Here is an 18,202-nt window from a genome sequence, read left to right as displayed (position 1 = left end):
TCGCATCATCACACACCTGTCAATTGAAAGTCGTCTAAACTTTCCCACATTACCATTTACTTTACCTTTTATATACCCACCTTGAAACTAAATGGAATACTTACTTGTTTTAAACGGTTTAGCAACTTTGTACACAATTTTGTTATGTACTGGAGATGTGGAATACAATGTAATGTGTTTGTTGGCTAACATTTCGAAACGAAAGCAGTTGTGAAAGGGCAAAGCAATTCACTAAATGAAATAATAATTATTGCATTTAATCATAATTTGGCTTTTGTTGAATTTGACAATACAATAATAGCTCAACGTCGACTTATTGCTTGCTAATTGTAAGATTTCATTGCTTATGTCCTTTGCAGATGTCCTTTATTGAACGAAGTTTTATCTATCTAAAAGGTATGTCTTGAGAATTGGAAGTTGGCCAAATCGTGTTCACACTGTCTTCATGTCAGGTGTGGCTTTGTTTATGCATATATAAATAAGTACAGCCAGTCTCATAAGTATTCGTCTCATCTTATGTATATGCATTAATGATTACGTAATAAATTAAACACTTCTTTATTTCATTAGGTTAAGTTCCTTTATGCTTATTGATGATAACATATTTTTATTCACAAAGAAAATTAGCTAAAACGCAAATCAGCTCCGCCCCAAAATGTTAAAAATATTCACTTATAAATATTTTGTTTGAAAGTCTTTAATTTTTGTTAAATTACGGCTTTCAAAGAATTTGGCAACGATTCCATAAACTTTCGGTATCTCAGGCATTTGTGACCATTCTTAAAGCAATACATTGTTGCGGTATTTTTAAGACGGAATCTTCCATTTGTTCCTGAACTTCAAGCTTTAAGTGGGCCAGAAGTGTTCCATGGGATTAAAGTCAGGACTTTGAAGAGGAATATGGAGGTGCTTAGTGATATGCAAAAACCACATTTTCTGGTTTAATAATTCATATCCAGCGACAAATACTTTTGAGACTGACTGTAAGTGCATTTACAGTTCGTGGCGTAATTATAACCTTTATGTCGAAATGTTGAAAGAGCGAAATGCAAATAAAACACAACAAACCGGTTCAAATATTTAACAATTGGATATCGTCATCATTAGCTCGGCATAAGAAATGGAATAATGAGCTGGAATAATATCCGTCTAACAATAGATATTAAGTTTTGCCTAAATGGGAGATGTATTTCAAACAAGATTTGTCAAGTATTTTGCAAATTAGAAGCCAATCTTTATTTGAATTGTTTTTAAATCATTTACTTAAACTGAAAAGATATGGGTCGCATTATTATTACCAAAAATTTTAAATGCTAACAAAAATGACGAAGATTCCTATGTTTGTATGTGACTCAATTAAAATATTATTGCATTTGCTGGTAAATATTTACTTAAGTTACTCGGGCCCAAAACGCGCTTAAACTACATAAATTTGGTATCAAACGAAAGATAAAAATTCCCTGAGCACTACCTCAGGCCTTGGCGATTTATTTCGTAGTTTTTAAGTAATTAACAAAAAAAAAATATGTTTTTAGCGGGATTATAGCTGAAAGTAGCTATTTCCGGCTAAAAAATTGTCAAATTGTTGAGATGGTGTTGCCAAATGCCGAATTTTGGATACTCGAATACGCGGGCTTTTGTTCTATTCTCTACAAACGAAAATATTGTTGAGTTTCTTGATTTTATAGCTGCCAGAGCAGCCGAATATTCCTCAACTTTAGAGTTTACATTAAAATATTTGGCTACCAGGGCGGTCAAACAACGCGCCAAATAAAAAATAGCGTTTGAAAACACTGAAGTCTAGCTTTAGATGATTTTTCCACTTTTCAACACTAAAATCTAGAGTAGCTTAAGTTATTTGCTTTAGTAGGCTGTTCAAAATATAAATTGCACAACGAAATTAATACAACACGCTCTCATCTCTAGCACAGTAGCGTTATCGTTGTTTGTTTATCGTTGCATTGAAACTGACATTTATAATTTATCGATAGTGTGTTGAACTGCTGTAGTGGTGAAAAGTCGGCCGCAGAAAATAAAAAATACAAATTTCTGGACAATTCATATTTAACTTCTCGTGTGGAAAACGCCTGTTCTTCGTGCTGTTAAAAAGTAATTAATAGATATCTATACAAGTACATAGAAACAGGCAACTGCAAGTAAGTGATCAGCAGAGCAGAAATAAGCCATAATTTCGTACTTTTGTGAAATTTGCGAAAAGGGAAAAACGTTCTGTACGGTGATTGCAACGTCGTCTTTTGTGGGAACGGTAGTTGCAAATTGAGAGATAACTCAAAATGCCGATTAATTTGCAGTAAAAAGACCTTTGCGTGAAATTTTGTCTGTCCTTACCTTGTCTTTTGTCTCGCACCTCCTCACCTAAACCCTGACCCGGCGTCGGCCACGACATTCTTGCACATAGTCGCCGCCGCCGCGTGCTAATCTCAATTGACTATTGCTTTTAGTTTAATGCAATACAAAGCAAGAAACATCAAGACAATTTCTAATAATTAATTCTTCGTAATATTTGACATATAACATTCCAGTTTCGATCTAAACAAAATTAGCGAGAGGGAAAAAGTGAAAGAAAAATTCATTTGAAAATGTGAGGTTAAGCCTGAATTTAAAACAAAAAAATAAAAGAGAACGCACACATTTGCGTCATCGATGGCGCGTGTATTTGTCGGTTGCGGCGTTTTCTTCGCCGACGCCGCCACTTATAGGTGGGGGTGTATGAGACAGTGTGTGTAGCGTTGCCATTTTATTCTTGCTTATTAATAACAAATCTAGAAATCAAATCGCTTAGACATTGGCATTTTCACGTGGAGACTTCTTCATATCTCCCTCTCTTTTTCACCGTTGTGTGTGTGTCGATGCATTTTGGCGCGTTTTAAGAGCTGCTTTGCAGCGTCCAAGTAAGTCAGTTGCTTTCTCGCTTGCACTCGCTGGCTACATTTAAGTATCACCTCCAGACAGTGTGACCGAAGTAGGAAGAGAAGAAAAGGCCCTTTGAAGCCAAAGGGCGGCGGAAGCCAAAACAAATCCAATGAAATATTTACAAATTACAATGCAATTATTGCAAATACAAGAAAGATATGACAGTGAATAATATCCTTAGTAATTTTTCTTTGACTGTTGTGATTCATCTCAAAGAAGTTTCCAGCTGCTTTCTTGTCTCTATCCCTGTCTCTGTCGCTCTTGCCACCACTATTTGCACTCTTTCTCTTTTCCTTCTATGTGTATGTAACAGCTGTTGCCTTTGGCGCGCTTTACTCCTGCTGCTGCTGCGGCATCCCTTCGTCCTGCCTAGTGACTCAGTCCAGTCAGTCAGTTGCCTTAATACAGTCGAAGCCATAACACCTAAAAAAAAAAAAAAAGAAGAAGAAACATTGTGTTTTTTGTCAGTCGTTGTTAATAATATCTCTGTTTCTCTTCCTCGATCATTTTATTCTCACCAGCTTGAAACCTTTTTTTTTTTTGGAAACGCGCAAAAGTTGTCTTAATTGTATAGAAAATGGCCCAGGAAGGACAGGATATACCAACATTCAAGTGTGTGCTTGTTGGTGATGGCGGTACCGGTAAAACGACCTTTGTCAAACGCCACATGACCGGTGAATTCGAAAAGAAATATGTTGCCACATTGGGTGTGGAAGTGCATCCATTGATCTTCCACACCAATCGAGGTGCCATACGCTTCAATGTGTGGGATACCGCAGGTCAGGAGAAATTTGGAGGATTGCGCGATGGCTACTATATTCAGGGTCAATGTGCTGTCATTATGTTTGATGTCACATCGCGTGTTACCTACAAGAATGTTCCCAACTGGCATCGCGATTTGGTTCGAGTGTGTGAGAATATACCTATAGTTCTGTGCGGTAATAAGGTGGACATTAAGGACAGAAAGGTCAAGGCTAAGAGCATTGTGTTTCACCGAAAGAAAAATCTGCAGGTGAGTTTAAGCCCCCAGAACCTTAAATCATTAATTCAGTTTGTAATTGTTAATATATATATTCTCTTTTTAACCGCAGTATTACGACATCTCAGCCAAATCGAATTATAACTTCGAAAAACCATTCCTTTGGCTGGCCCGCAAGCTGGTCGGTGATCCCAATTTAGAATTTGTGGCTATGCCAGCTCTTCTGCCGCCAGAGGTTAAAATGGACAAAGACTGGCAACTGCAAATTGAGCGTGATTTGCAGGAGGCTCAGGCCACAGCCCTGCCCGATGAGGATGAGGATCTATAAGCAAATTTAAGAAGCAGAATTAAAATAGATACCACACACATATACACAGACACACACACACACACACACATCCAATCTGGCAAAAACGAGCGGCAACCAATTTATTTATGACGTCGACGTCTTTTCTTAGGAGCTAAAAAGAAGATTTAAGCGCGGCAGCAGCTGTGGTGGACAATAGTTTGCGGGATGCAATGTGAGGACTCCAATGTCAGTTGCGCTCCTCTCCTTGTTATCCCATCCCATTTATATACCCTCAGTTGTTGCCTCACTTCTTGTTTCCTAATTCAACTTTATTTTTTATTAAAAGAAAACACAACACAACAAACAAGAAAAGAAAACCACACACAACAAATTTATGTAAGACTTTGTTTTTTTTTTTTTCCTCGGGTGTTTCAAAAAAATATTTTATTTTGAAGATCATTAACAATAAAAAAGGAATGAAGAATAAGCAGAGTAAGAAAGCTTTAGACATAATTATTCCCAAAACCCAAACTCTACATCCTTCTTCTCATCGCCACTAAATTCAAAAACCTTCACATGTTATATTTTAAATAATCTAAGAAAGTGAGAAAAACAAAACAAACAAGAACTAAGCAAAACAAAACAACAAAATAAAAAAAAAACGTGAAAAAGTCAAAAATGCGCTATGCGAATATGGAAGCGAACAATAAAGAGCAAAATATAAATATGTGAACTAAATAAGTCGAAACGATTATATGTATATGTATGTATGTATGTATATTTACAGTGGCTCAATATTTTTTTCACGCAAGCAAAAGAACATTTTGAATATTCAAAATGAGTAAATTTGTTGAATCTCACAAAAAATATTGATAACTTGAGGTGTTTTAAAGGAGATAATGCTTGTGGTTTACCGCCAAAATTGTTAAGCCTACATCATTTTTGGAAAATATTTTGTAATATTTTCTGTTCGATATTTCCCATTTTACGTTGACGGGGATGTGATCTATAGGCATAAAGCCAGATAATGGTCATAACCAATCGGCCCTATTTGGCCCCATCTTTCGCTTATGGACTGAGGTCAAGGTCCAAAAATTTAAAGTAGCTGGTCTTTGTCCTTTGGGACTTGCATAGTAGTCGATTTAACGCAAAACATTCCACTCATATTCGGCAGAAACATGAACTAAGAGATTCTATGAAACACAAACAACAATTTATAGAATATGGCCCTGCAGTTGTCCTGCCACCATAGACTAGTGCCCTGGGGGTTACCTAAAGCCTCCCATTCCCGTCTGAGCAAAGTTTCACCGATATGAAGAGTTCATTATACATTTTCGTTTAGTTCGTGCTAAAACTTATAAAGAAGCAGAAACAAAATTTATATCTTTCTTTTTGTTTTTAAAGTTATTGAGCTTTTGTTATGGTTCTTCAAAATACAATATCTGAAACTTCAACTTCAACTTATTATCTAATAAAAATGGGCTTGCGAAACAACCTATAATCCAGATCCGGAATTAAAGAGTTCTTTAATGGCATTTAATACAGCAGGCAGGAAATACTCCCGTATGACGATCCTTGTTGTTGCAAGTGATTTTCTGTGTGGAGCAACTGGAAAGAAATGGAAGAAAATGATATACACATATTTGTATATTTCACGGATTCCCACTTACTCCTCGACAATTGTCTTGAAGGTATCCGTGCAGATAGCACGTTTCAGGCATTTGCCATCCTTGCCAAAATCCACATAGTCCTGTCCCCTCTTCAGTAGTGGCAAATATTTTATGAAAATGGTCTCGTCCTCGGAATTGCGATATGTGCAAACTGGTTCACTAGCTGAAACAGATCAGATGAAAAGAAGGGCGTCGAGAATAGGAATTGGGCGTGGACTTTGCTTTCTTTCCTCATCACTCACCCGCATAGCTCTGGGAAGGCATATCCAGAAGCATAATCATCATGGATGTGACTATGAGGCAAACGAAATGGCTGCGCATCACGAGAAAGGGTAAAGATTACTGCTGACACTCAGATTATGGAGGCTAACACTCTGATGCTGAACTGGAATTGTCCAAACAACCAGTTTACTATTTATAGTGCGATTCTACAATTCAGTTGAATTTGCAAATTAGTCAGTCGTCGTAATTTGCATTTTAAAGAGAAGCTTTCTCAGGCTGAAGCTATAAAATAATTGTATCCGCTCACCATGTCTTACATGGGTGCCGATTTGGTAAGATTTGGAAAGAAACCCCCTTTATGAGATTCCATCTCTGTCCATGGATCTTTAAAGCAGTTCTATCTCTCTCTCTCTCTCTCTCTCTCTCTCTCTCTTTTCTCTATATAGGTATATATCCAACTGAACTGTATACCCCTTAATGAGTAAGCCAATAGCATTGCGGCTTAGTTAATTAAATAATTGTTCAGATTTACAATTGCGAATATATGTAAATCAAGTGTAAAGGTTTGTAAAAAATTCAATTTTGAATCGAAACAATATAAATGAAATGCTTTAGCAATTTATTTTCTAGATATTGATAAATCTGAAAATCTTCTATATATAGTCATAAAATGTTCCGATTGATACAGAGTAGAAGATAATGTTTACTATTTCAAAATTGTAGCTTATTAATCGAAAATATTTAATAATTTGTCTCGACTTAAAGTAGAATATACTGTTATTTTCAAGAAAAAAAAATGAGAATTATAAAACTCTAATATTAGAAAGAAAAATAAAACAAATTTCACAGCTCTAAGCTAGTTTTAGGATCTGAATGTAACATTTGAAACTTTCAATAATCTGAATATATCCCACAATTTTGAGGCTTTAAGCTCAAATAAATTGAATGAATACAAGAATTAATAGTAAAATTTATTCAACTGAATTGATTAAGAAAAAACGAATGAAACGAATGGCCACTACATCTTTTTATGCGTGGGTCCCAGATACCAGAAAAACCTTCTATCTAAAAATACATACAAATTCATGTATAATATTCATTTGTACCCAATCCATTTTGAAGACTATGGGAACGATTCGTCTAGGAGACTTTAAAGGACTATTTATACTCGAAATACAAGAAATTAATACACCACATAGCACTCTGAGTTTCTAAATGATTTAGCCATAAGAGATCGGTTACAGTTAATCGTTTATTTACTCAAACAATTCTGATTGATAAGCGATGTTTTTCCATTTGAATGTTATTAGGTGGGTACTCATTAACGAGAATTGAGAACAAAGTTTCGAATGTACGAACAAAGTAAATACAGTAACTGTAACAAGTTTAAAACAAAGTCACATACATATGTCTAATATATTTATGTATATTTATTGGTTTAACATATAGTAATACGGTTTTGTTGCTAGTTCACAACCAATGAAGGATTCTATAGTTTCCTTTTATATTTAGATATAATTGCTCTCCGGCTCCAGGCATATCAATTTGGGACAACAATTGGGAAACGAGCGACGCATATCGGAATCGATTTTACAATTTCTTGTGGGCTGTAAATTATGTCGTCCGCAGCTGCAATTCGAGGTAAAGAGGTGAAGTTAGAACCAGATTGAATGGCGTCGTCATACGTTTTCACTTACTAGGCAATCTCGAGTACGAAATCTGGACGACAATAAATCGACTCACAGTGTCCGTCACGATTGATGGGCTTGTATGATTGATTTTTGGGTATCGGTTGTTTTAGTTCCTCGTAGTAACATTGACCGGGATAATCTGAGAAGGGAAATGCGTTTGAATGAATTAACGGAAACATCGGGTTGATGCGAGCTATGGAATACCGGGATGAATGGCATTGCCACGATAACGTAGATCGGCAAATGTGCCACCAATCATAATGATCGCCAGGATGAGGATCATCATTGGGAAAACGCGAATAACTTTATCTAGTTTCATCGAACTTAACGCTCCTGCTCGGACCGAGAGACTGAGTCAATTACAATTAATTGTTGTTGCTTTTATATAAAATTAATAATAAACATTGTCTCTAGTGGCTCTCTGTACTAGTGTGTGTGTGTGTGTTTGTATCTGCGTCGTGACTTTTGTTTGGACAACGGCTTAAGGCTTCCCATTTCCCATGATCATCCGCTCGCTCTTTCTCTCTCTATATGCTGCGCTTGCTATCTCTCTCTGTCTTCTAGTTGAAATCAATTAAAACCCCAAAGCAAAGAGGCCCCCAGAAAGCGAGAGTGCAAGCAGGCACACGCGAAAGTGGGGGGTAGGAGGCGTCCCTGACAGTTGGTGACCCCGTTTTCTCAAACTGTGGCAAGGTTATTGCTCGTATCCATACAAAATGTATGTATGTATGTAAATTTGTGGTTTACCTTAATTGATGGGAATGAGAAAGATTTTTACGGTACTTAATATTACATTAATTAGTCCGTAATCGGTCTACATACTAACTAAAGCAGAGTTTCGCTCTCTTTCAATCACTTCCGATTGCATTTGTACTAAGAGCACAATATTGAGCAGCGTTATATAAAAGTATCTTGACATAATGTCTTTCAATCAGTTTCTTTTTGTTTTAGAATTAAGGGATGAGCAAATAAACACTTGACAAAGATTAAATTAGAAGGAATAACAAATTCTTTGAGATACAGATAGACAGAGAAAGAGACATAGGGAACCGAATTGATAAGAGCCTTCTTTAATTGTTTATAACCTGATTTGTCACAGAAATGTTTCAAAGATTCGTATTACTGGTCGTAATTGTGTTTGTTGGATCCATCACGGGATTCAGCACTCAATATCGTGGCAATGCCCGGCATCCAAGTAAGTTTCAATCAATAGCTGAGCCTGAGCCTGATTGCCTAAAACTTTTATTTAATTTCATTTCAGCTCTACCCGATCATTGCTACTACGAGGAATTAGACATGTCCATAGCTCTAAATGCCACCAGTTATCCTGTGGACTATGACAGTTATTGTGTCAAGGTGCATTGCCGCGATGATTACGTCTTAATGATACGACAGTGAGTGCGACTAGTTGAAGAGATTTTCCAGCTAAGTAATGCTATTTCTTTTATCCATCCCATTCCAGCTGTGATCGCATGCAATTGCCAAATGGCTGTTCCTTTACATCCAATGATTATGCCCAACCGTATCCAGATTGTTGTGCCCGCCTTGTGTGTTCAAATCGGTCCTAATTAAATGCAAATAATAATATATTAGTAAAGAATTTAAAGTCTGTTTTGTTTTTATTGATACACTTTATGACCTGCAGCAGCAAAAAACATTGAGCCATGATTATGTGATCTATGGATGAGATGGGGGGGTCAGTTCGTCTTGTTAGTGCTAATCTCTACGCCAAGCCTTAAATACTAATAAATATTCATTTGTAGATCTTTCTCTCTATGTACAAATCAGTTTGTCTAGCGCTATGAAGGCAGTAACATTTGTTCTCTGTATTTTAGTATTGGGGGCCCATTCGCTTTTGGTTATGGCCGGTAAGTAGTACATCAGTCAGAATCAGTACCCTTAAACTTCCATTGGCTTCCCGTTCCAACTCCCCCTCCAACCGCAGTTGATTGCGAAAGCGGTGGCCATAAATTGAAGGTGGGTGAATCGTATAAACCAGCCGATCGTTGTGTTCAATATACCTGTACAGCACCCGGAAGTATAACAGGCAAAACGTAAGATATTTTCATCCGATTTGTTCTGTTTGTAGTTGTATTGCAATTAACGAAATTGGATTTGCAGTTGCGCCTCCGTAGCCAGTTTGAAGCCTTGCCGCATTGTTCAGGATGTTACAAAACCATTTCCACAATGTTGTCCCAAGTTTGAATGCTGAAAAGACTATGTGCAGTCATCATGCAGTCCAGCTTAGTTTGCTTATAAAGACCAAAATTTTATTCAATCTTGGTTTGGTATACATGCTTGCACTTATCAAATAAATTATATATTCAATATCAATCGATTTCTTAAATGTTGTCAATTGCCACTAAAAATTGTTTGCTTTGTTAGACTTGGACACATCTATGTATACACGTTTGTGTATATATATTTCTCTCATTCTATATATATATATGTATTTATGTATATATAAATATTTGCAACTTGTATAGTTCTCTAAAATAACTGCCTTTGAATTTGCAATTTCTTATCGTTATTTTCCTCCATTTCTGCTGTGGCTGGGACTCTGCCCTCTCGATAGGTGAAAAACTGATTCTTAAAGATTATTTCTTGGGAATTATACAAATAGAGAAAGCCTTCAACTGATAATTCAAATAGTACAGGACAAAATATAGAAAGGTATTTCAAGAAATGAACGAAAAGGATAGATCTATAATGAGTTCTCATTTTAAGTTTTTAGTTTTTCTATTTGTATTTTTCCAAGTAAACGAACTATTATTATCTCTGTATGTAATTGGTCTAAAAGTTTAAGATTATTTAGCAAATTGCAAAATTATAAATATACGAGAGACAGAGAGAGAGAGAGCAATATCGAGCGAGAAAGGGAGATACATTGAAACGATAACGTTTAGCAGGTGCAAATTAACCTAATCTTAAATAAAATCTTAATTTTTGTCGCTTTACCTCTGGGTTTTTTTTTTGTGGTTTATCTTATTTTTTGTAGATAATCCCATATAAGGACTATATGGTATAACCTGAGCTAGTCTAAAACATTTCTTTTAACTATGGTCCGATAGGAATTAAGGATTGGGTTTGGGATTGGGGGAATGGGAGAGTGGGACTACAAGTAAATATATAATTTTCAATCCCCTAGGCAAACGGCTCCATGCTTCTTAATCGGGTATTGTTATTATTTGTGGATCAGCAGTAGCACCACCACTGCCTCCCACCTCCTCTTCTCATTGACGCGCCGCTCGTTCTGTTTCCATTAGGCACTCACGCACCAAGATGCGAGCATGCACAATGCCTCGCTTCAGACGCTCTGTGGAGCTGCGTGATCCAGTGTATGTGGGTCTTATGTCCCGTCCCATTTCCTCAATGACCGCCAGGAGTTGGGCATATTTGGTGAGGCCATTGCCAGTGCTCAGATTGCTACCCACTGTTGGCAGATTCGCTGTGGATGTAAGGGGCGTGGTTATGTTCGCCGATGTTTGAGTGGTCACCATCATGGGTGATGGTGATGTGGATGGAGGCGGATACTTAAGCGATTGCGTTTGAGATTGGCTAAGATTTAAGCCCAAATTGCCATTGTTGTTGCCAACAGCAGCTGCTGCTGCTGACGACGAAATGGAGCTACTTGCCGAGTTTCGTGAACCATTTGTGGCAGCCGCTATATTTGCCAGTGATAGAGCTGCTGCAGCTGCTGCTGCCGGCGTGGCTGTGGTATTCGATTGTTGTTGCAACAAGGCTAATTGTGCCTGCAGGAATTGTGGTGAATATTGAAGGGCAGCCACTGCAGCCGCAGTTGCCGCTGCTGTAGCCGCTGACGAACTCTTTCCGGATGCTGTCGAACTGTAATCCGAGGAATTGGATGAACGATCCCGATCACGCTTGCTACCACCGCTGCCACTGCCGCTGTTACCAGTTGTGGAATAATCAGTAGCTGTTACGGATGAGTTGTTGCCACCACCATTGCCACCGCTGGAGCTGGAGCCACGCGAATGATGAATGGCAGAGATTTGGATTTGGGGCTGTTGTTCACGTTGCTCACGCTGTTGTTGGTAATTGTAAAAGTTTTGCACTTGCGACCGTGGAATTGGTGTCACCGTGACGTCACTTAACTTCGACTCGACCGCCTGAATGTCCATGATGTCCATGCTTATGCTGAGCCTTGATGACATGCTGTTGGAATGTCAATAAAATTGATATTAGTTAGTGTCATATAACAGGGACATGTCCACTTACTTACAGGATTTACTCTTTCAAAGTATTTATATCAGTCACTTGTTTGGTTTTTCTTCACTTTTTCGCTTTTCTACGCACAAACAAATCTATTGCAACAACCACCACAAACACACCTACATACAGATGTCCAACACTAGTGTTGGCTAATACCTAGACTTGGCTTATAATAAACTGCAGTAAAACTGGGGGCAATATTGTAGTAACAGACTGAATATTCTCAAAAAGAATATTTATTCTTGATTTAGGTTATTGATTTCGATTGGAAGGCTTTTTAAGTAAGATTCTTTTTACTAAATATTTTGATGTTTCAAACAGCTGGAGACTGTGCTGGAAAAGTCTCTCAGATCTATCGAATACACAAATAAAAATATCGTATGTTATCGTTTAATATTGTTCCATCACTAGCCCGACGGCGTCGCGAAAAAAGCCGCAAAACATATACATAGAAAAATAACAATAAAATTCAACTATTTATTTAATTATTTGTTACTGCACTTTAAATCAAAATGAGTGGCGGCACCATGCTGTATGGTGGCGATGAGATTGGTGCCCTAGTATTCGATCCCGGCCATCACTCACTACGCGTTGGCTATGCTCAAGAGGATTCGCCCAAGGCAGAGATACCCTCGGTGGTGGGAATTGGCCAGGCTTCCCAAGCTCCAGATACCAATCTGGACCCAGAGACTAAGACGGACAATAATGTGACGCCAGGAAGTGAGTAAAAGTGTATATCTCAGATCTCCCATAAATCTCACATCAATCCTCTCTTCCCATATATTTTATAGATTCGGATTCCCGCAAATTCTATGTAGATACGAACTATGTTAATGTGCCCCGCTCCCATATGGAGGTGCAGACATACATGAAGGATGGCATGATTGACAATTGGGAGCTGTTTGAGAAGGTCATCGATTATGCCTATGCCAATGTGATTCAATCAGAACCGGAATATCATCCAGTTTTATTCTCAGAGGCCTCTTGGAACGTGCGCAACAATCGAGAGAAACTAACTGAGCTTATGTTTGAGAAGTATAATGTGCCAGCATTTTTTCTGGTGAAAAATGCTGTATTGGCGGCCTTCTCTAGTGGTCGGGCCACCGCTCTCGTAGTGGACAGTGGAGCCACTCACACATCGGCTGTACCAGTGCATGAAGGCTATGTTTTGTCGCAAGCGGTGGTCAAGTCACCATTGGGCGGTGATTTTCTGTCCCGTCAATGCCGGCAGCATTTAGAGAAGCATGGCATCGATTTGTCGCCCGTATATAAAATTGCCTCCAAGGATGTGGTCAAGGAGCGTGACAATGCCCGTTGCACTTTACGCAAATTGCCCGAAAATCTTACCCAATCGTGGCAGAACTATATGCTGCAACTGATGATGCAAGATTTCCAGATGAACGTGCTTCAAGTTTTGGAAAATCCCTACGATGAGCGGGTGGCCGCTCAAATACCAACCGTTCACTATGAGTTTCCCAATGGCTATCATCAGGATTTTGCTTCGGAACGGTTCAAAATTGCCGAAAGCCTATTCGATAATGCCATGTTAGGCGCTGGTCAATTAGCCTCCACCAGTGTGGGCATGTGTGATGCTGATGTCCGTCTCTCACTTTTTGGCTCTGTAGTTGTTACTGGTGGCAACACCTTGCTTCAAGGTTTCCCCGAACGTTTAAATCGGGATCTCCAATTGAGGGCACCATCGAATACGCGTCTGAAAATGATATCGGCCAATGGTAGTGTGGAGCGACGATTTGGCGCCTGGATCGGTGGCTCCATTTTGGCTAGCATCGGCACCTTCCAACAGATGTGGATATCATCACAGGAATATGAGGAGGCCGGCAAGAGTCAAGTGGAGCGCAAATGCCCCTAGATTCTAGACATATGTATACATTCTTTTCCCATACCAACCCCCAAGAAAACAAATTTTTTAATTGTAAAGACACACACACACAAAATCTAATCTCTAATCTAATCGATGTATGTATAAATAATCTGTAAAATTATCCATCAAAATTGAGATGCTTCCTTTTCAATTGCCAGTTGCTGCTCCTGTTGTTGTCGTCTCAATTTTCAATTGAACTCTCTCAGTCTGTGGGGAGTTTTTGGTTGGCGGCGGCGGTGGCGGCGGCTTTGGTTGTTGCTGGCTGTTTGTCAGTGGCGATGGTTTCTTTTTATTTTCGACTAGATCCTCCATAAGTTCATACGCTATGGAGATTGAGTGCAATTTTGGTGTACATCTTCGATTGAATGATTTAAAATTTGTGGGCTTAACCAAAGGTTTACGTCGCATCAACGTGTCCTGGGTAATGTCTTTGCAAAGTTGTAAAAACCGTCACATAGCTCCGGACATGGTATTTTGACAAACGCATTGCTGGATGGAAAATCCAATTAATAATAAAAAAAGGAAACTTTTCTCCCTTTCGGATGAAAGGGATGCTTACCTTGGCATTCAACACATCCTCGGACCAATCCTCTTTGGCTATGCGGCTGACAGCATTGACGAGAATTTTTTTGACCTTTACTACATTCTCTTTAAACGTTTTGAGGACATCTTGGACATTGACACCCTCACATCCCATGCGCCAGCAATCATAATCTGTTGCTATGGCCACAGAGCCGTATAACAAACCAGCTTCCTTGGCCAGCACTACCTCGGGGCAGGTGGTCATATTGATGAGATCGCCACCCCATTGACGGAACATGTTACTCTCAGAGCGTGATGAGAAACGCGGTCCCTCAATCGTTACTATGGTGGCCTTATCATGGGCTGGTATCTCTAACTCTTTGGCAGCCTCCAATATTAGATTTCTTGTGCGTTCACTAAATGCCGGATACATGGGCAGATGGCAGACACCGCGTGGACTTTGACTGCTGCCGTCATAGAAAGTTTGCATTCGCTTTGTGGTTCGGTCAATGAAATCATGGGGTACGACCAATTGTCCCGGTTTGATATCCTCACGCAGAGATCCGCAGGCTGTCGACACTATCAGATGAGTACAACCCACTTGACGCAGAGCCCAGATATTGGCACGATAATTGACATTGGATGGCATGATGTCATGCTTACGTCCATGACGAGCCAAAAGGACACACTGGACACCAGCGATTTCACCTTCGATTAAAGCATCAGATGGATTACCATATGGCGTTTCCACGATCTTCTCTTGCCGCTGTTCTAATATATCTGGATCATCCAGGCCAGAACCTCCAATGATGCCAATCTAACAAATGAGAAGGACGGATACGTGAAAGAGAAGGAGATGGTCTAATACGGGTTGGTGTACTAACTAACCTTAACTGGTATGGGATCCAAATCAGTGTCTTTGCACTTGATGTGTATCATAGCTATGGCGGATTCAAAGATGTTTCTCGGGCGGCGGCTGCTGCTTTGCTGTTGAAAATGTGCTTCTTATCCGCTGATAGCGTCTTTGCCTGTATGTCTGTCTATCTTCCTCTGTGTGTGCGTGTGTGTGTGTGTGTGTGTGTAGGTGATAAGCGCGTGTGCGTGTTTGTGAGCAATACCCCATCTTTGGGCATATGAGATCCGCTCAAACATTTAATTAAATTATGTTGATAAGATGATTAAAGTAATAATCCAAAATTTCCCAAAAGCTAAATTCATAAAAGGGTTATATAACCCTTGGAATATTTTTTCAACATGAAGCTACTTTGAAAGCTGTTTTTAATACATTTTAAAATCTGAATGTACATAAAACGTTGGTTGTTTTGATTGATAATTGAAAACAAAACTCCAGGTGCATATCAAAGCAATGCTTCTTTTTTGTTTAAAGAGTATACAGGAATCAATGTAGCCAAAGTTATTTATCCTTCTGTTATCGATTAATTTAAAAAACCGCATGCTAGTGATGGAAAACATTGGACACAGCGTAAACAGCTGCCGGGTGGCACGTGCACATAAGACAAATTGGAAATGATTGAGCAGGACTTGCCTGGCCAGTATATTGACGATATCGAAGATCTGATCTCTCCAGATGATATAAAACCTCGTGAGCGTTATGAAAATAAAAAGAATGTAACGGTACGGGCGAAGAAGCAGAAGCAGCGTTCACAAATCAAAATCAAATCCGACGAGGAGGTAGATGATGCAAAGACGTTGCGTGCTCCCATTCACGAAAGTGTCATACCAGGCACACAAAAGGTCTATATCAAGACTTGGGGATGTGCTCACAATAATTCCGATTCGGAATATATGGCAGGGCAATTGGCCTCTTATGGCTATCAATTGTGCTCAGGCAAGGATGAGGCTGATCTATGGCTACTCAATAGCTGCACCGTAAAGAACCCATCAGAGGATACATTTCGCAATGAAATCGAATCAGGCATGCAGAATGGGAAACATGTTGTAGTGGCCGGTTGTGTACCCCAGGGTGGACCTAAATCCGAGTATTTGCGTGGCCTGTCGGTGATTGGAGTACAGCAGATTGATCGGGTTGTGGAAGTGGTTGAGGAAACACTTAAGGGACACAGTGTACGTCTACTGCAGAATAAGAAAGTGAATGGACGCCGTGTGGCAGGTGCTTCCCTGGCTTTACCCAAAGTCCGAAAGAATCCGCTAGTGGAGATCATATCAATCAATACCGGATGTCTCAACCAATGCACCTACTGCAAGACGAAGCATGCCCGCGGTGATTTGGCGAGCTATCCTCCAGAGGAAATTGTGGAACGGGCGCGTCAATCTTTTGCCGAGGGTTGCTGTGAGATTTGGTTAACTTCTGAGGATACGGGAGCATATGGGCGCGATATTGGAAGCTCGCTGCCGGAATTGCTTTGGCAGCTGGTTGAGGTCATACCAGAGCACTGTATGCTGCGCGTGGGCATGACCAATCCACCATACATACTGGAACATCTGGAGGAGGTGGCCAAAGTTTTGCAGCATCCGCGTGTTTATTCCTTCTTGCACGTTCCCGTTCAAGTAAGCAACAAATTTCTCAATTTCTTTAATCCTCTCATGTGACGCTTTTGTTTATGTAGAGTGGCAGCGACTCCGTTCTTGGTGAAATGAAGCGTGAATACTGTCGGAAGGACTTTGAGCATGTGGTGGACTTTTTGCGTGCACGAGTTCCCGGACTAACTATAGCCACGGATATTATTTGCGGGTTTCCCACTGAAACCGAAGCCGACTTCGAAGAGACAATGACGCTGTGCAAGAAATATCGCTTCCCCAGCCTCTTTATCAATCAGTTCTTCCCACGACCTGGTACACCGGCAGCTAAAATGGAACGCATACCTGCAAATCTGGTTAAGAAGCGTACCAAACGTTTGACCGATCTCTTCTACACCTACGAGCCCTACGCTGGTCGTGTTGGTGAGATTTACGCTGTTTTAGTAACCGAAATCTCTCACGATAAACTGCACTATGTGGGTCACAATAAAAGCTACGAACAGATTCTCCTACCCATGCGGAAGAATCTGTTGGGTACCAGAGTTCATGTTCGGATCACAAGTGTTAGTAAGTTCAGTATGATGGGCGATATATTGGATGATGAAAGCGAATGGACGAGATGTGACCGCAGGCAAGAGGATAAACGGCAAAAACAACAGAATATTGAAAGCCTTAAGGAGAGCCGTTGGCAGAAGCTACATCATCCGTATTTGGGTATTGCCCTTGTCATAGGAACCTTGGCTTATGTTATACACTTGCTAACGCGCTTAATATCTAGTTCCACCTTGAATTGAGCAAATAAAAAAATTAAATTCAGTTAAAGTCCGTTATTGTATTGTACATTTTTAAAATTCCCCCTATTTTGATTCCACATCATTATTCAATTCTGTGGCTGGAGCTGGAAGTCCAGGGATGAAAAAGAAAATCGATCTATCGCACATGACCAGTGTCATCGATAGTATCGACTGTGCCATTGATGGATTTACCAGCTCTAATTTCAACCATCGCTAATGTATGTTGACATCTGGTCGCTGTGGCTTTGGTAAAAGAATAATTTATTTTTTTGTGATAATTCATTGTGATCGGAAGTTGTTGTTGATTGCACTATTATTTTGTTAGTCACTTCATGGAATTGTGCTAGATAAGAGTGGTAACTTTTCTTCGAGAAAGGTGAGTGTAAACATGAAATAGCAAAGGAAAAAAAACCTAACAAAAAAAGAAGAAAAAAAATTCAATTACATTTCCGCGAACAAGTATGCTTTTGTAGTTGTGCGTCCGTGT

The 18,202-nt window shown here is 39.5% G+C and overlaps 9 protein-coding genes across 12 annotated transcripts; 5 read left to right on the top strand and 4 right to left on the bottom strand.

The window, feature by feature from the left end:
• Positions 1-1,993: 1,993 nt before the first annotated feature.
• On the top strand, positions 1,994-4,593 carry Ran (RAN, member RAS oncogene family). Of its 3 annotated transcripts, none has more exons than XM_068302202.1 (3): positions 1,994-2,156; positions 3,456-3,946; positions 4,026-4,593. In XM_068302202.1, exons 2-3 carry the CDS (start codon positions 3,512-3,514, stop codon positions 4,239-4,241), a joined length of 651 nt encoding a protein of 216 aa, XP_068158303.1. In that variant the 5' UTR covers positions 1,994-2,156; positions 3,456-3,511; the 3' UTR covers positions 4,242-4,593. The 3 variants fall into 3 exon arrangements, with proteins under 3 accessions (XP_068158303.1, XP_068158304.1, XP_068158305.1); XM_068302203.1 differs by having other exon boundaries at positions 1,998-2,109; XM_068302204.1 differs by having other exon boundaries at positions 1,998-2,156; positions 3,492-3,946.
• A 940-nt stretch (positions 4,594-5,533) lies between these two features.
• On the bottom strand, positions 5,534-6,271 carry LOC137586213 (uncharacterized). Its single transcript, XM_068302205.1, has 3 exons — positions 6,115-6,271; positions 5,873-6,035; positions 5,534-5,810 (listed from the first exon to the last, which is right to left on the bottom strand). Exons 1-3 carry the CDS (start codon positions 6,191-6,193, stop codon positions 5,729-5,731), a joined length of 324 nt encoding a protein of 107 aa, XP_068158306.1. The 5' UTR covers positions 6,194-6,271; the 3' UTR covers positions 5,534-5,728.
• Positions 6,272-7,500: 1,229 nt separating this feature from the next.
• On the bottom strand, positions 7,501-8,149 carry LOC137586231 (uncharacterized). The gene is made up of 3 exons (XM_068302234.1): positions 7,990-8,149; positions 7,792-7,924; positions 7,501-7,723 (listed from the first exon to the last, which is right to left on the bottom strand). The coding sequence occupies exons 1-3, from the start codon at positions 8,102-8,104 to the stop codon at positions 7,603-7,605; spliced, it is 369 nt and encodes a 122-aa protein (XP_068158335.1). The 5' UTR covers positions 8,105-8,149; the 3' UTR covers positions 7,501-7,602.
• Positions 8,150-8,752: 603 nt separating this feature from the next.
• On the top strand, positions 8,753-9,389 carry LOC137586232 (uncharacterized). The gene is made up of 3 exons (XM_068302236.1): positions 8,753-8,980; positions 9,047-9,179; positions 9,248-9,389. Exons 1-3 carry the CDS (start codon positions 8,887-8,889, stop codon positions 9,351-9,353), a joined length of 333 nt encoding a protein of 110 aa, XP_068158337.1. The 5' UTR covers positions 8,753-8,886; the 3' UTR covers positions 9,354-9,389.
• A 113-nt stretch (positions 9,390-9,502) lies between these two features.
• ssp7 (short spindle 7) lies at positions 9,503-10,123 on the top strand. The gene is made up of 3 exons (XM_068302254.1): positions 9,503-9,653; positions 9,731-9,839; positions 9,907-10,123. The coding sequence occupies exons 1-3, from the start codon at positions 9,587-9,589 to the stop codon at positions 9,995-9,997; spliced, it is 267 nt and encodes an 88-aa protein (XP_068158355.1). The 5' UTR covers positions 9,503-9,586; the 3' UTR covers positions 9,998-10,123.
• CDK2AP1 (CDK2-associated protein 1) lies at positions 10,034-12,344 on the bottom strand. Of its 2 annotated transcripts, none has more exons than XM_068302253.1 (2): positions 12,025-12,344; positions 10,034-11,961 (listed from the first exon to the last, which is right to left on the bottom strand). In XM_068302253.1, exon 2 carries the CDS (start codon positions 11,958-11,960, stop codon positions 11,019-11,021), a length of 942 nt encoding a protein of 313 aa, XP_068158354.1. In that variant the 5' UTR covers position 11,961; positions 12,025-12,344; the 3' UTR covers positions 10,034-11,018. The 2 variants fall into 2 exon arrangements, with proteins under 2 accessions (XP_068158354.1, XP_068158353.1); XM_068302252.1 differs by having other exon boundaries at positions 12,029-12,342.
• A 79-nt stretch (positions 12,345-12,423) lies between these two features.
• Bap55 (Brahma associated protein 55kD) lies at positions 12,424-14,031 on the top strand. The gene is made up of 2 exons (XM_068302240.1): positions 12,424-12,738; positions 12,810-14,031. Exons 1-2 carry the CDS (start codon positions 12,531-12,533, stop codon positions 13,886-13,888), a joined length of 1,287 nt encoding a protein of 428 aa, XP_068158341.1. The 5' UTR covers positions 12,424-12,530; the 3' UTR covers positions 13,889-14,031.
• A 211-nt stretch (positions 14,032-14,242) lies between these two features.
• Positions 14,243-15,499, bottom strand: Mtap (Methylthioadenosine phosphorylase). The gene is made up of 3 exons (XM_068302241.1): positions 15,311-15,499; positions 14,460-15,239; positions 14,243-14,389 (listed from the first exon to the last, which is right to left on the bottom strand). The coding sequence occupies exons 1-3, from the start codon at positions 15,359-15,361 to the stop codon at positions 14,351-14,353; spliced, it is 870 nt and encodes a 289-aa protein (XP_068158342.1). The 5' UTR covers positions 15,362-15,499; the 3' UTR covers positions 14,243-14,350.
• Positions 15,500-15,893: 394 nt separating this feature from the next.
• LOC137586206 (threonylcarbamoyladenosine tRNA methylthiotransferase) lies at positions 15,894-17,743 on the top strand. Its single transcript, XM_068302197.1, has 2 exons — positions 15,894-16,951; positions 17,011-17,743. The coding sequence occupies exons 1-2, from the start codon at positions 15,950-15,952 to the stop codon at positions 17,713-17,715; spliced, it is 1,707 nt and encodes a 568-aa protein (XP_068158298.1). The 5' UTR covers positions 15,894-15,949; the 3' UTR covers positions 17,716-17,743.
• Positions 17,744-18,202: the final 459 nt, after the last annotated feature.

The sequence above is a fragment of the Drosophila tropicalis genome, unplaced genomic scaffold, assembly GCF_018151085.1.
Source record: "Drosophila tropicalis isolate 14030-0801.00 unplaced genomic scaffold, ASM1815108v1 contig_952, whole genome shotgun sequence".
In the NCBI taxonomy this organism is placed as follows: domain Eukaryota; kingdom Metazoa; phylum Arthropoda; class Insecta; order Diptera; family Drosophilidae; genus Drosophila; species Drosophila tropicalis.
The sequence above is the reverse complement of the archived record's forward strand: the minus strand, read 5'-3'. Positions and strand labels throughout refer to the sequence as shown.

Coding starts and splice junctions, on each gene's coding strand:
- Ran (XM_068302202.1), top strand. CDS start 3,512: ATGGCCCAGGAAGGACAGGATATACCAACATTCAAGTGTGTGCTTGTT. Junction 3,947..4,025: donor ACCGAAAGAAAAATCTGCAG/GTGAGTTTAAGC, acceptor TTTTAACCGCAG/TATTACGACATCTCAGCCAA.
- LOC137586213 (XM_068302205.1), bottom strand. CDS start 6,193: ATGCGCAGCCATTTCGTTTGCCTCATAGTCACATCCATGATGATTATG. Junction 6,036..6,114: donor GCCTTCCCAGAGCTATGCGG/GTGAGTGATGAG, acceptor GATCTGTTTCAG/CTAGTGAACCAGTTTGCACA. Junction 5,811..5,872: donor TTCAAGACAATTGTCGAGGA/GTAAGTGGGAAT, acceptor ATTTCTTTCCAG/TTGCTCCACACAGAAAATCA.
- LOC137586231 (XM_068302234.1), bottom strand. CDS start 8,104: ATGAAACTAGATAAAGTTATTCGCGTTTTCCCAATGATGATCCTCATC. Junction 7,925..7,989: donor TGGCAATGCCATTCATCCCG/GTATTCCATAGC, acceptor TTCCCTTCTCAG/ATTATCCCGGTCAATGTTAC. Junction 7,724..7,791: donor TTCGTACTCGAGATTGCCTA/GTAAGTGAAAAC, acceptor CTCGAATTGCAG/CTGCGGACGACATAATTTAC.
- LOC137586232 (XM_068302236.1), top strand. CDS start 8,887: ATGTTTCAAAGATTCGTATTACTGGTCGTAATTGTGTTTGTTGGATCC. Junction 8,981..9,046: donor TGGCAATGCCCGGCATCCAA/GTAAGTTTCAAT, acceptor ATTTCATTTCAG/CTCTACCCGATCATTGCTAC. Junction 9,180..9,247: donor TACGTCTTAATGATACGACA/GTGAGTGCGACT, acceptor ATCCCATTCCAG/CTGTGATCGCATGCAATTGC.
- ssp7 (XM_068302254.1), top strand. CDS start 9,587: ATGAAGGCAGTAACATTTGTTCTCTGTATTTTAGTATTGGGGGCCCAT. Junction 9,654..9,730: donor TTCGCTTTTGGTTATGGCCG/GTAAGTAGTACA, acceptor CTCCAACCGCAG/TTGATTGCGAAAGCGGTGGC. Junction 9,840..9,906: donor GGAAGTATAACAGGCAAAAC/GTAAGATATTTT, acceptor TTGGATTTGCAG/TTGCGCCTCCGTAGCCAGTT.
- CDK2AP1 (XM_068302253.1), bottom strand. CDS start 11,960: ATGTCATCAAGGCTCAGCATAAGCATGGACATCATGGACATTCAGGCG.
- Bap55 (XM_068302240.1), top strand. CDS start 12,531: ATGAGTGGCGGCACCATGCTGTATGGTGGCGATGAGATTGGTGCCCTA. Junction 12,739..12,809: donor CAATAATGTGACGCCAGGAA/GTGAGTAAAAGT, acceptor TATATTTTATAG/ATTCGGATTCCCGCAAATTC.
- Mtap (XM_068302241.1), bottom strand. CDS start 15,361: ATGATACACATCAAGTGCAAAGACACTGATTTGGATCCCATACCAGTT. Junction 15,240..15,310: donor TGGATCCCATACCAGTTAAG/GTTAGTTAGTAC, acceptor CTCATTTGTTAG/ATTGGCATCATTGGAGGTTC. Junction 14,390..14,459: donor AGGATGTGTTGAATGCCAAG/GTAAGCATCCCT, acceptor TTTTCCATCCAG/CAATGCGTTTGTCAAAATAC.
- LOC137586206 (XM_068302197.1), top strand. CDS start 15,950: ATGATTGAGCAGGACTTGCCTGGCCAGTATATTGACGATATCGAAGAT. Junction 16,952..17,010: donor TCTTGCACGTTCCCGTTCAA/GTAAGCAACAAA, acceptor TTGTTTATGTAG/AGTGGCAGCGACTCCGTTCT.